At 36.1% G+C, this 12,815-nt stretch overlaps 1 protein-coding gene across 1 annotated transcript in view; it reads right to left on the bottom strand.

Annotated features, from left to right (window-relative positions):
* The window catches only part of KCNH5 (potassium voltage-gated channel subfamily H member 5), a 340,538-nt gene that overhangs the window by 272,341 nt on the left and 55,382 nt on the right, over nucleotides 1-12,815 (bottom strand). Inside the window, exon 6 of the mRNA XM_066276207.1 lies at nucleotides 6,856-7,248. Within this exon, the coding sequence (XP_066132304.1) occupies nucleotides 6,856-7,248 (393 nt within the window). The remainder of the gene's footprint in view (nucleotides 1-6,855; nucleotides 7,249-12,815) is intronic.

Raw genomic sequence — 12,815 nt, 5'->3', positions numbered from 1 at the left:
CAGACAATGGAATATTATTCAGCACTGAAAAAAAATTAGCTAATAGCCATGAAAAGACATGGAGAAACCTTAAATGCATATTACCAGGTAAAGAAGCCAATCTAAAAAGACTACCTACTGAATAATTTCAACTACTTTACATTCTGGAAAAAGTAATATTAAGGAGACAGTAAAAGGTTCAGGTGGTTAGGGCTTTAAGGGACAAAGAATAAAAAAGCAAAACACAAGGATTTTTAGGACAATGAAACTACTCTGTATGATACTACACTGGTGAATACATGGCATTATGTATTTATCAAAAAACACAGAATATATACAACACCAAGAGTGTAAATTATGTAAATTATGAACTATGAGTTATAATGATGAGTCAGTGTAGATTTGATTATAATAAGTATACCACTCTAATGGCAGATGTTAATAATGAGGGATGTTATGCATCTGTGGGGACAATTTCTGTACAAAAAGTCTCTGGACCTCACACTCAATTTTGCTGTGAACCTAAAACTGCCCTTTATCATCTGGGTAAACACACTGATAAAAATAAATCAATCAATTTCAAGGTAGACTGAGTAGTGTTTCTATGGATTTAATAAGATTAAAACTAGGAAACCTAAAAAAATAAAGGTACTACATAATTCTTACCTATACCACACCAGCATTATTTTGAATTACGTATAGGCTTTAATGAAAAAGTAATAGCAATCAAATTGTATTAAATAGCAATTTCTAACATGCTATTCTGGAAAAGGGTCTGAGATTCAACAAAAGGGACAAAAAGAGATTCTATGCTGACAAAAGTCACTAAAATCTACAAGGCTAATTAGCTTCTGTGATTTCCAATTCTTGTTTTGATAAGTAGGTAAGAAACAAAACATGCAATGTAAACATATATACTAAAGTGAAGTGATGCAGGTTGGACACTTGACCACCAAAATTCACAAAAAAAAATTTTTTTTAATTATTTTCTATAAACTTTTCTGAAAATTAAAAAAGTTATATTTTGACTCAGCAATCACTGACCCATTCATTCATTTTGCCTCCTGAAACAATGCATCAGTTATCTTTTTCTCAATTTCATTTGCACTGGCCCATTTTTTCATGTTTACCACTTACAGATCCCACATTGTCCTCTCAGTTCGCTACATTATGTTCTCTAAGACTACTTAGGCTATGAAACTGTTTTATCTGTAGCTTTCCCATTTTTCTCTGACATGCTATAATTCAGCTTTCCCTAATCTCCCAGAAATCAAGCTTTCTGGACCTCCCAGATCTATATTCAAATACATGCTACAAAAGAGATTGTTTCTGTTCCTTGGCTGTCTAGTGACAACATCTTTTATCCTGTTATGGTTTCTAGGAAATCTGCATTACTTCTTTTCAAACAGAATGCTTTTCTTTAATGGACTCTGTCTTCCCTGCCTCACAGTTCTCTTTTTTAAAAAAAATCATATATCCAGTTAATGAATTCCCACTAAATCAAATTATGTTCAAAGAGCATGGCAACTGAAGACAATCCTGAAAATAAAGAGTGTTATTAAGTCCTCTAAGTTATTCTGGACCTACATCATGTTAAGAGATCAAACTGTGATTTTCAGACTCATACTCTCCTATTCCCACAAGCCACCAATGGCTCATTTCCTCATTTTCAAGTTCTAGTTTGTTTTATGTCATTGTACAATTTCCTAAAACCTTACTAACACTTCATTGCTTTAAGTCAGTGACTCACCAGTATGCAAGAGTAAAGACAGAATTACCAAGGAGATGGATTACATTTTGCACCATCACAGGGCTTATAATCAAGCTGAAGAAAGAAACATATATAGATGAAATCCTATCCCTTCAGACAGGCAGACTTCTACAATCAAAATTAATTCTTGTCTCTTTTCCCGTTTATTCCTTATAACTACCTTGTGATATAAGCACATCAGGTATTCCTTCCCTTTTTACATAGATATGACTGACAGCCCAGATAACCATCCCAAAGGCTTACAACAAATATGTTCTAGAGAAGGCCCATATCACCCAACAACTCATACAGTGCTCAGGAACATATACAAAGCAACAAAAGAAAAATAATTTAAATGTTAACGTGCATGCATGTATACCTGTGAAGATAAAATATGGTGAAGATATTCATTAGAGTTGCTTGAGAATATTGTAGGAAGGCTTCCATTAAGAAATATGTTCCAGAAATTGAGATTTTATATAATAGATAATAAAGAAGCAATTCACAGAAATTGAACTTAATAGAAGGACAAAAACACATAAAATAGTGTCAGCAAAGAAACTAGTAGACATGTATATAACTCTAAATAAATATCAAAATTAAATGACAGTAATATAATAATTTAAAAAGAAAGTTAAAAACAATGTGGAACCAAAATATGAGACGGCCCTGGCCAGCTGGCTCAGTGGTAGAGCGTCAGCCTGACTTGTGGAAGTCCCGGGTTTGATTCCCGGCCAGGGTATACAGGAGAAGTGCCCATCTGCTTCTGCATTCTTCCCCCTCTTCTTCCTCTCTCTCTTTCTCTTTTCCTCCCACAGCCAAAGCTCCATTGGAGCAAAGTTGGCCTGGCTGCTGAGGATGGCTCCATGGCATCGCCTCAGGGGCTAAAATGGCTCCAGTTGCAATGGAGCAGGGCTTCAGATGGGCAGAGCATCATCCCCTAGTGAGGTTGCCAGGTGGACCCTGGTCAGGTGCATGCAGGAGTCTGTCTCTCTGTCTCCCCACTTCTCACTTCAGAAAAAAAAAATGAGACAATAATAATTTGAAAGCTAAAGAGGTGAACATAGGTCCTTGAATTATTTAGAAGAAGAGTAAATAGAATAATAAGTCAAATATTGATGCTAAAATACTGATCCTGATGTTAAGAGTAATCAATTTTAAAAACTTCCAAATCAGTAGGGAGACCTAGGAGATGAAAGAAAACCTGAATTTATCCAAAAGATAACAGAAAAAAAGAAAACTAAAATCATAAACAGAAAGAAAAGCAAAGAAAAAGCATTTTAAAATTGAAAATAAGATGCTCTATAAGTAAATTAAAGTCTAATTAATCTCAACAAATATACATAAATTAAACTTGCCTGTTAGATGTTCAAAATCTATAGACTATTTTTTAAAAGTGCAGCTACAGTATAATAATCTAGAATGATAAAATGTTACAAGGAAGAAATATATATACCAAATTGAATTTAGCTTTAATAGTATCAAGCCAATAAACCTTAAGGGGGGGGGGATGCATTATTAGATACAAAGAAAGTGGTAAAATAATATTGAGGCTACCTCCCAGAAAGTGTAGCAAAAAGATAATATATTGAGAAAGAAGAAAGGTGGTGGGGAGAGAAGGAAACTAGCTAGAAGAATAGTCCTGTTCATACAATATCTAAACAAAATGAGTTGCCAGCAAGAAAAAGAACAGAGATGGAGCGGGGGGGTGAATAACATAGAAAAAAAAAATCACAACATGCTCTTTCCAGATTGAAAAGGCCACCCAATCAGTGCCCAGCAAAACTACTGGAAAACAGGCCCATGTGAACACATATCATGAATAAGTTTCAGACCTCTGGGACAGAGAGAAGACACACCAAACTTCCAGAAAAAGAAAACAGGTCACATATGAAGGATCAGAAATCACAATGGCTTCAAGTTGCTTAACAGAATTATTAGAAGGTAGGCTGCAGTGGCATTATGACTTCCAAAATCCTGAGGAGAAATGATCTCCAGCCTAGAATACTAGAGCCAGCTATACTGTCAGTCAAGTGAGAGGGCAGAAAGAAGATATATTTGTTTAAGAAAATGATGTTGATAGAATATTGCATTCATTAATGTAACAAGGAGAGATTTAGATAATTGATAGAGAGCTTAGTGGTTAAGTATGTAAAACTAAGTATATTAGGCCCTGGTTAGTTGGCTCAGTGGTAGAGCATTGGCCCAGTGTGTGGAAGTCCTGGGTTCGATTCCCAACCAAGGCACACAGGAGAAGCGCCTATCTGCTTCTTCATCCTTCTCCCTCTCCTTTCTCTCTCTTTCTTCCTCTCTCTCAGCCAAAGCTTTATGGGAGTAAAAGCTGGCCCGGGGCGCTGAGGATGGCTCTATGGCTTCCACCTCGGGTGCTAGAATGGCTCTGATTACAGTGGAGCAATGCCCCAGATAGGCCAAGCATCGCCCCCTGGTGGGCATGCCAGGTAGATTCTGGTCGGGCACATGCGGGAGCCTATCTGCCCCCCACCCCCTGCTTCTCACTTCGGAAAAATACAAAGAAAAAAATATATATATATAAGCAAATGATAAAACCAGTAACCAACTCTCAGGAAAATGGATAGTGCAGAAAAGAAATAGTAACCATAGCATTATAGCTGAAATTCAGTTACAAATAGCATGTTTATGGTCACAATAATAGAAACCCTTAATATTTATTGAACTAAGATATTGTGAAAATGGGGTGGTGGAAATAGAGCATGTATATAGTGGAGGCAGAGAGGAAAGAGGGTAAAACCCAAATTCCATAGTGAGAAGTCAAAGACAAGGCCTAAAACTGAAAAGCCAAGAGGTAAGTACATGGCTGGTAACATGAAAGCAAATAATAAAGAAATCCCCAAAATAATTTGAAAGTCACTGCCTCTGGCTTATGCTCTTTTATAAAACCAGATATTGCCAGTTTTTCTTCATAGAAGGTCTACCAAGTTATACCCCCTTGAGCAGTGTATGAGAGTGCCCACACCCTCACTTTATCAGTTCAGTTCCCCTAGGAGTGATTCCAAGGCACGGTTAGATGTGCATGAATTTTACTGAGATAAGTGCCTGGGATGGATGAAGGGAGGAGGGAGGAACCTTCAGACCACAATGCAGGTCTGACACCTATAAGGAGGCAAGGAAGGATTGGGTAGGAAGAGCCTCAGACCACAGCACATGTAAATGGGGAATCTAGAGCAAAAGTTGCTCAATAGGGGAGTTCCTCATTGATCAGAAATAAACAAATTATAGTAATACTACTATTCTTAGTCACTGGGGAAATTCTTAGCCTTGGGGAAAGATGGCTTCAGTGTGTAAACCACAACAGATCAGAAAATGCAGCAGCTGCTGGTCAACTGCATTCAGTGGTGTGTTGGTAAATGACTAACAACTGGCTCTACAGCGAGTTTTTAAAAAAAAAAAAAAAGTGTATTTGTAGCATCTGCAGCTTTCTGTGTAAATACTCCACTATGGGCAGTTTCAAGCCAGAGTGTGAACTGGGCTTGAAAGAGCTGCTAACAATCGGCTTTCCCAAACCAGAAGCCGGTTCCAGGAGGACAGTGACTGTGCTCCATGCTGCAGCCTTTCCTGAAGGGGGGTCTGAGCAGAGCACCTCCTTAGCCACCATATTCACCAATCTAGCGTGGTAGGGAAGATTTGATCTTAACAGTGTGATAACTAAAACTAGTATGTCAGTGTAGTTTGTAGTTTTACTTAGTATGTCCTGTGATTTGAATGAGGCTGAAGATCTTTTGATGTATTTATATATTATACCAATGCATTTATAATATATTTAATGTATTTCCTTTTCTATGAATTGAGCCAATTATTGAAATCCTTATGCCTATGTTCTAAATAACTGAAATAAAAATGTATTGATTTTAATATATTAATCCATTTAGTAAGTTAAATATAAACATTGCTTATTATCTCTTATCACATGATTAGCATTTTCAAAATTAACTCCTCTCAACCCTTTCCATAAAGGTAAGTCAGAAAGAAAGAAATGTACCTTTAATAGCTTGATGTTAGAGGTAAAATCCCTAATTAGAAAACAAATTACTATGGTTCTTTTTTCTCCTGTAATTTTTAACGTAAAAATTACATGTACATACCAAAAGGTACATGTAACTTTCAGGCAAATAAGTTTCCTAAATATGCTTAAATGTGAGTGAATATAGAAAACTTATAGGGGAAAAAAGCAACTGATGAGAAGTTTAGATCTACCTCTCAGCACACATAGAGTAACTATAACAGCGACAACAATGTAGTAGAGAATTTTCCATTTGAACAGTCTACAAGGACAGAGTAGAATCTGTAGGGAAATTAAGTTCATAATATTGTAATCATGAACACATTTTAATAAGATATATTCTACATTGGCTCATTTATATATTATTAGTTGAGATTATTGATTGCATCCTGTTGACATGGTGTTGCAAGTTGACATTATTCACTATTAAATCAGAGGCTAAGAAGCTCTGGATGAAGTTGTCTTTTAAGATATCATACATACTTTAAGCATTTTTGTTGTGCGGATAACAATGAATTTGCAGAACCTTCAATTAAATCACACATCAGAAGATATTTAATATAGTCTCTAAGTATAGATTTACAAAATTTAAAGCAAAGGCTATAAAGAAGAAACCAAAAAGGCAAAAATTCAAGAATTGCTTTTCCATAAAAGTTTTCTTATCTATATGTTAATTCAATCACAGCTACTGTATACACCCAGTATATATGGTAGCTAAATATCTATGGATGCATAAATCTTTATGGAGTTTTAAAATGCTATAGTTTTCCAAAGTAATATAATATATTTAATTAATCATCTTTCAATTATGTGGTTCACGAGCTGTATGTGATTCCAATGTTGCTGCTTTTCTTCTGCTCTCCTCTTCCAATCACGGCTTCTAATGCTTCTAACCACAATCTCCAACCACAGCCATTTTCCTAATAACTAGTATTTTCAACCAGAAATCCAGAAGGAAAACCATATAAAAATAAATTGGTGGCTAAAAAGAAGTTTGGATTATCTGCAAATTCCTTTTATCCTAATTTTCGGAAAACACAATCCACAGTACTCAAAAAAAAAAGAAGAAGAAGAAAAAGAAACTTACCTCATCCACATTTTCAAAGGCATTGATGATGTCATAAGGTAAACAAGACAACAGATCAATCACAAACCAAGTTTTCAGATAGTTCATCCTTATCAGCTTGGGGTCAGAAATGACCTCTCCACCAGGTCCCACAAAGGTTGTGTGAAAATTTAAAACGATGTCAACCAGAAAAATAACGTCCACCACACTGTCCAGCACCAACCAGGCTATGTTGTTCTGCTTCGTTTTGAAGGAAACATTATAAGGAACCATGATGGCGGTGTAGAAGGTAAGAATTAAAATCACCCAATCCCAAGTAGTTTTAAAAGCACAATAGTGTAAAATAATGTGTGGTGGCGTCTTTGGCGCTTCTTGCTTATACTGAGGGAGGATATCTGATCCCAGCTGAAGAACCTAAAAAAGAGAAAATGCATATAGAAATGACATCTCTGAACAGTTAATAATGAAGGCAAACTTACTGGCAGTCAAATCACAGCTTATTGTCATGACTTCTGTGTTCAAGGCTAGGCACACTCAATAATTTCATCTCCCTCTTCTTCTGAGTTTTACCAAAGTTTATTCAAAAAACATCATTCCAATGCCTCTATCAAAGTTGATCTGACTGCTGCTCCATCTGCGTTTTTCTCCAGTGGCCAATGGTTATTCACAAGCTGGGGCACCATATACAGAGGGCAAGAAGAGACCAAATAAAGAAGCAGACCACTTCAGATTAGTAGATGACAGTTTTAATAAGCAAAGGAACTTCCACACAAGGTGCATCTTCGGTGACTGCAAGACTAGTAGAACTCTACATCTGCGCCCCAGAATCTTAAAAGTTTACATGCAAGCTTTAACTAGTTCCAGTCATGTATGCTGTCCTGGTGGTCTTAACATACGGCACTCTGAAAGCAATGTCCTTGATAATAGCTCTTAATATAAGAAAGGTAGACAGAGCATACATTCCAAAGTAAAAGGAAGGGGACCTATTACCCAGGTCAACAAGCAGTCACTGCTTCTCAATGACCTCCTCCAACACCAACACTGACCCGCGGCATCACTAGACATCCATTTCTGGGAGTGCCTTCTACATACTCACTTGGCAAGCCTGCCTAAAAATTATATGTCTCTCACTTATTGTCCAACAGTAATTTGGGTGACTCATAACCATTCTTCACAAATTATTAGCACTTCAGGGAGCATAACTTTAATCCTTATGGCCTCACTAAACCCCAGGACCTCATTATAGGTGGTCTTGTTGTTGAATGGGGCTCAAAAAGGGTCCTAATCACTGGCACAGTGATATCAAGGTTATATATTCTATAGCGTGCTTTTTCCTTTTCTTTCTTCAATTAGGACTTAAATAAAAGAATATTGTGCTTCCCATCCAGATGCAAGTTTCCTTTTGGAAAAACAATCTAAATATTCAAGATTGCTTCTCCACACCTTTCTGACAAGTGGAAAAATTTCAATGAAAGGTTATATGAACCTTGACTTACTTTGATCAGGTCTAAGTAAAGTGAGTGACAAAGGGAAAAAGCAGAGTACAGAGCAAGAGTGGTGGTCTGGGCAGCCGTGGTCATAGTAACAGACACTGGAATTAGCATTGCTTTCAGAACCTGGAACTTGGAAATTGTGAAAAGGAATTGAAGGAGAGGTCTGAGATCTTTATTCCATGCCACTGATGAAATTAGGCTGTGTAAACCTGTGTGTTGAGGAGTTTGTAGATGGATCTTTGATAAATAATGTTTCCAGAAGTTTTGCATTCTCGTGCTACCAATTATTCAGTATCTCTAGGACTAATGAGACCCAGGAGGCAGGAGTCAAAAAGTTCAAAACATAAAATCATAACTGCATTAAACATGTGAATATAAGAATAGATATAAACAAAAATACCTGTTAGCACATATCAAGGCAAAACAAATAGCATGTTTTAAACTTGGTAGAGAGTTATCCTAAAAAGTTTCTCACATACATAGAACTTATATAACTGAAAACTAAGTATATAGTACCCATTATTGCTACTTTCAAATGTGAAAAACATCACTGATATTCTCCTTAGTTGTCTACTATAATTATTATTTTAATTTTGTGGGTTATGAAAACTATTTTATAAAGATTTAATTATCAGTGCCCCAGCCATATTTTTCCCATAAGGTCTTAAATTACTTAGCAGCATATTATTCTACCAGAAATGTAAGTTGCATTTTTAGAATGAACTATATACAGAATCATGCATAACCATGGCTTCACTTTCACTTTTCAATAACTGAACTATCCATTCCAGTTTGACTGTGTTAAACATGAAAAGTCCTCCATAATCATGTTAATACCATACACAGTCTATAGTTTAAGCAGAAAGGATTCAGGCTCAGAAAGTAAACCCAGTGCCAAAGCACACAACGACCTTCACTGAACCTAAGCATCTTCACTTTCTTGGGTGCTTTCCTCCACAAAAAAAAAAATAATAATAAAATGCAATAAAAGTTATATTTTATAACTGCAATCTTATAAAAATTAATTAATTAATGTTATATATTCAAATTTTTAACCTAAAATTTCATTTTTTCCATCTACTATTAATAGAAATTCAAACATCTCATAGACCCCTAAAAGTAGTGTGGGCCCTATATACTGTGCGAACAGACAAATCCACCTTGCCTAGTACCCTGGAATGATGTAGACTATCTCCTCTAGAGGTGGAATGGAATCACTCCTCAGTTCATTATTTCTTAAATCTGGGTACATCCTAGAATTGTCTGAAGAAGTTTTAAAAACATAGTACACTTATACCTAGACACCCATCTCAGAAAATAATTAATCTGGTGTGGGTTCTCAGAGAATCTATAGTTTCAAAACCTTTCCAGGTGATTACAATGTACAATCCAAGATAAAATCATTATCTTCTATGTACTTAAACATTCAGAACCCTATTCTTCAGGCAGTGACTTGCATATGTAAAGTGATCCCAAAATGCTAAAAGAGAAGAAGAAGAAGAAGAAGAAGAAGAAGAAGAGGAAGAAGAAGAAGAAGAAGAAGAAGAAGAAGAAGAAGAAGAAGAAGAAAAAGAAGAAGAAGAAGAAGAGAAAGAAGAGGAAAAGAAAAAAAGTACATGTGCTTAACCTTTGATCTTTCTTACATACAGAGCACTACTTTAATCGTAGCTTTCTTACTGGGGCTTTTTTATAAATCAGTGAGTAATAATTCTTCATTTTCACTTGTATTTAATGAACAATAAGCCTTAGGTAGAAGGGGGATGAGATAATAGATTCTGATATATTTCTGTACCCTTACAAACACATTCTTTCTCTCTGAATATCTGAGAGCATGGAGTCTTATGGAGTCAGGACCATGGACAGTGGTGCATGTCATTTTTTTTTTTTTTTTTCTCTCTCTCTCTCTCCCCCCATATAAAAGGGAGAAGCTGAAGCCAGTCAGCAGGATGCCAGTGCATACGAAAAATTGGTGAATTGCTTACACGGAGACCAAGATCTTTGAAACTGGAGATCAGCTCAAAATTTAGGAGTCCCAGTAGAATTGAGATAAAATTTATATGTCTTGGAAAAAATAAAAGTGAGAAATACAACAAATACAAATACTCTGGTTGAGCAAATTATATGACCCTGAAAACAACTGTAAAAATGATACCTTTGTGCTAACTTGGGTGCTTGTTCTGGGTCAGTCTTTGGAGATCTAAGAGCGCACACTGGTTAACCATATTGAAAACCTTGTTATTTCTGCACGTTCTCTGAAATCTAGCCTAAGACCTGACAGAAAGTAGTTCTGTGTCTGAATCAGGTTTGTGAATTAGGGGTGACTGTTAAAGATACTAGCAATAATCAAAAAGCAAAGCAAAAAAGAATCAGATAAGAAGAAACAGGAATGAACGTTCCTCAAAAATAAAAGTAAAAATTATGTCAAGGGAAAAGAAACTTTCCATTGATGTAGAGGAAAAAAAACAATCATAAATGATTCAGGTGTTAAGGTAGAAATTTTTCCTTTTTACAGTTCCTTTCCTCTACATACTAGAATTGTCTGAAGAAGTTTTAAAAACATAGTACACTTATACCTAGACCCCCATCCCAGAAAATAATTAATTGTTCTTGTTCTTGTCCAATTGCATTAACAAGAAAAAAGAAAGCTCTGATTAGAGTGTAGTTAAGACCCAGGAGGAATCATGACTAAAATAACCAGCAGTCACAGAAACAACTTCCTATGCTTCAGCTAATTTATAGAAAGAAACAAGAGAACTCAAGGCAGAAAAGAGAGTTGCTTCAAAGCAAGACATACTTAATAAAAAGTGTTATCAAAAAATAAAGTTGTATCTAATTGTCTACTCTAAATCTTATGCCCAAGAAAAAATATAAACCCATAGACATAGACAATAGTGTGGAGATTACAGGAGGGAAAGGGGGTAAGGGGAGGTAGAGGAGAGTGGAAGGGGAATAGATGGCGATGGAGGAATTGACTTGGGGTGGTGAATACACAATGCAATATACAGATAATGTGTTATAGAAATGTACACCTGAAACCTGTATGATTCTATTAACCAAGGTCTCCCCAATAAATTCAATTTAAAAATTTTAATAAATAAATAATCTTATTTAATAAATTTTAATAAATAAATAAATATCATGTTTTTACAATATTGTGATGATTATTGCTATTAGTTAATTTTAAGTTATGTTAATTTCTTATTTGGGCTTTAAAAACATGTTTGCCCGTCAAAGTATTATTCTCTCCCCAAACTAACAGGTCTAGTTAGAGCCGAAAGACATACAAGTCCCTCTGTTAGCTATGGTCTAAGAAAAAGTGTAAAACTTTTTAAATTCAGAGAACATACTTAATTCCTAACTCTCTCCAAACCAAACTAAGATCATCAGCTAGCTCAGAAAGTTACTCTGGAGCACATCAATTCGCCTTTCTCCAGGAGAGCAAACTGATGAACACATGAATTTAATTTCACTTTTCTTTCAGTTACTTCAGAATATTTTGTGCATGGCCACTGAGGGCTCAGCATAGTTTCTGATACCTTGATTAGACAAACAGTGATTACAGAAGACATATGAACAACAAAGATTTGAACTGCCTCAGGTTCTGTCCTCATTCCTTTTCTCTCTGGTTTCAATACACCAACTCCAGGTAACATCGTCTAGACCTTGAATTTAACAGCCATATCTGTGAAGATGATATGAAGGCCTGCAACTCAAACCCAGATATACCTCTGGGGCCTGACCCATAAATCACCACTCAGATTTCCTGTCCGGCACTTCAAACTTAATATATCCAAAACTGAACTCATTATCATTGCCTCCAAATCTTCTCTTCCCCCTCTTATATTTGTCATTCTATTAACCAACAGTGCTCACTGTGTACCTCGCCATCCACACTAGGAACACAGAGTTGTCCTTGACTCATCCCTTTATTCCACATTCAGTTCTAATCTATCAACAAATGTTTTGATTCTGATCTTGCTGTGTCTGTAATCTGCCCACTTCTGCTTCTGGTTCCCTTAATTAAAAACATGGTCATCCTGGCTGAATGACTACTAGCAACTCAACAGGTTTCCCTATCTAACCACTCAGCACAGAGCCACTAAGTCAAGCAGAGATTCTTAACCATTTTTGTGCCATGGATCTCTTTAGGCAATCTGGTGAAATCTATGGACCTCTTCTTAGAATAAAGTTTTTAAATTAATACATCAAAACCATAGAATTACAAAGGAAACCAGTGGGACCAATCTCCCTTTAAGAGGTTTCTCTGAAACACAAATGTGATCGTGTCACTTCCCTGGCACATGGGCCACCAACCACCACTGTTTCACTATACACCACCTTCACCTTTCTTTCCCACCTGACTTTACCCATACTGAACTCACACTCAGCGTCATCATATTATCTCATCCGAGCCTTTGCATATGCTGGCCTCCTGATAAATTTAACCTTCTTTACCTGACCTTTTTTCTTTTCTTTTTTTTAAGTAAG

Source organism: Saccopteryx bilineata, chromosome 4 (genome assembly GCF_036850765.1).
Source record: "Saccopteryx bilineata isolate mSacBil1 chromosome 4, mSacBil1_pri_phased_curated, whole genome shotgun sequence".
Lineage (NCBI taxonomy): Eukaryota > Metazoa > Chordata > Mammalia > Chiroptera > Emballonuridae > Saccopteryx > Saccopteryx bilineata.
This window is presented reverse-complemented; position numbering and strand designations above follow the sequence as displayed.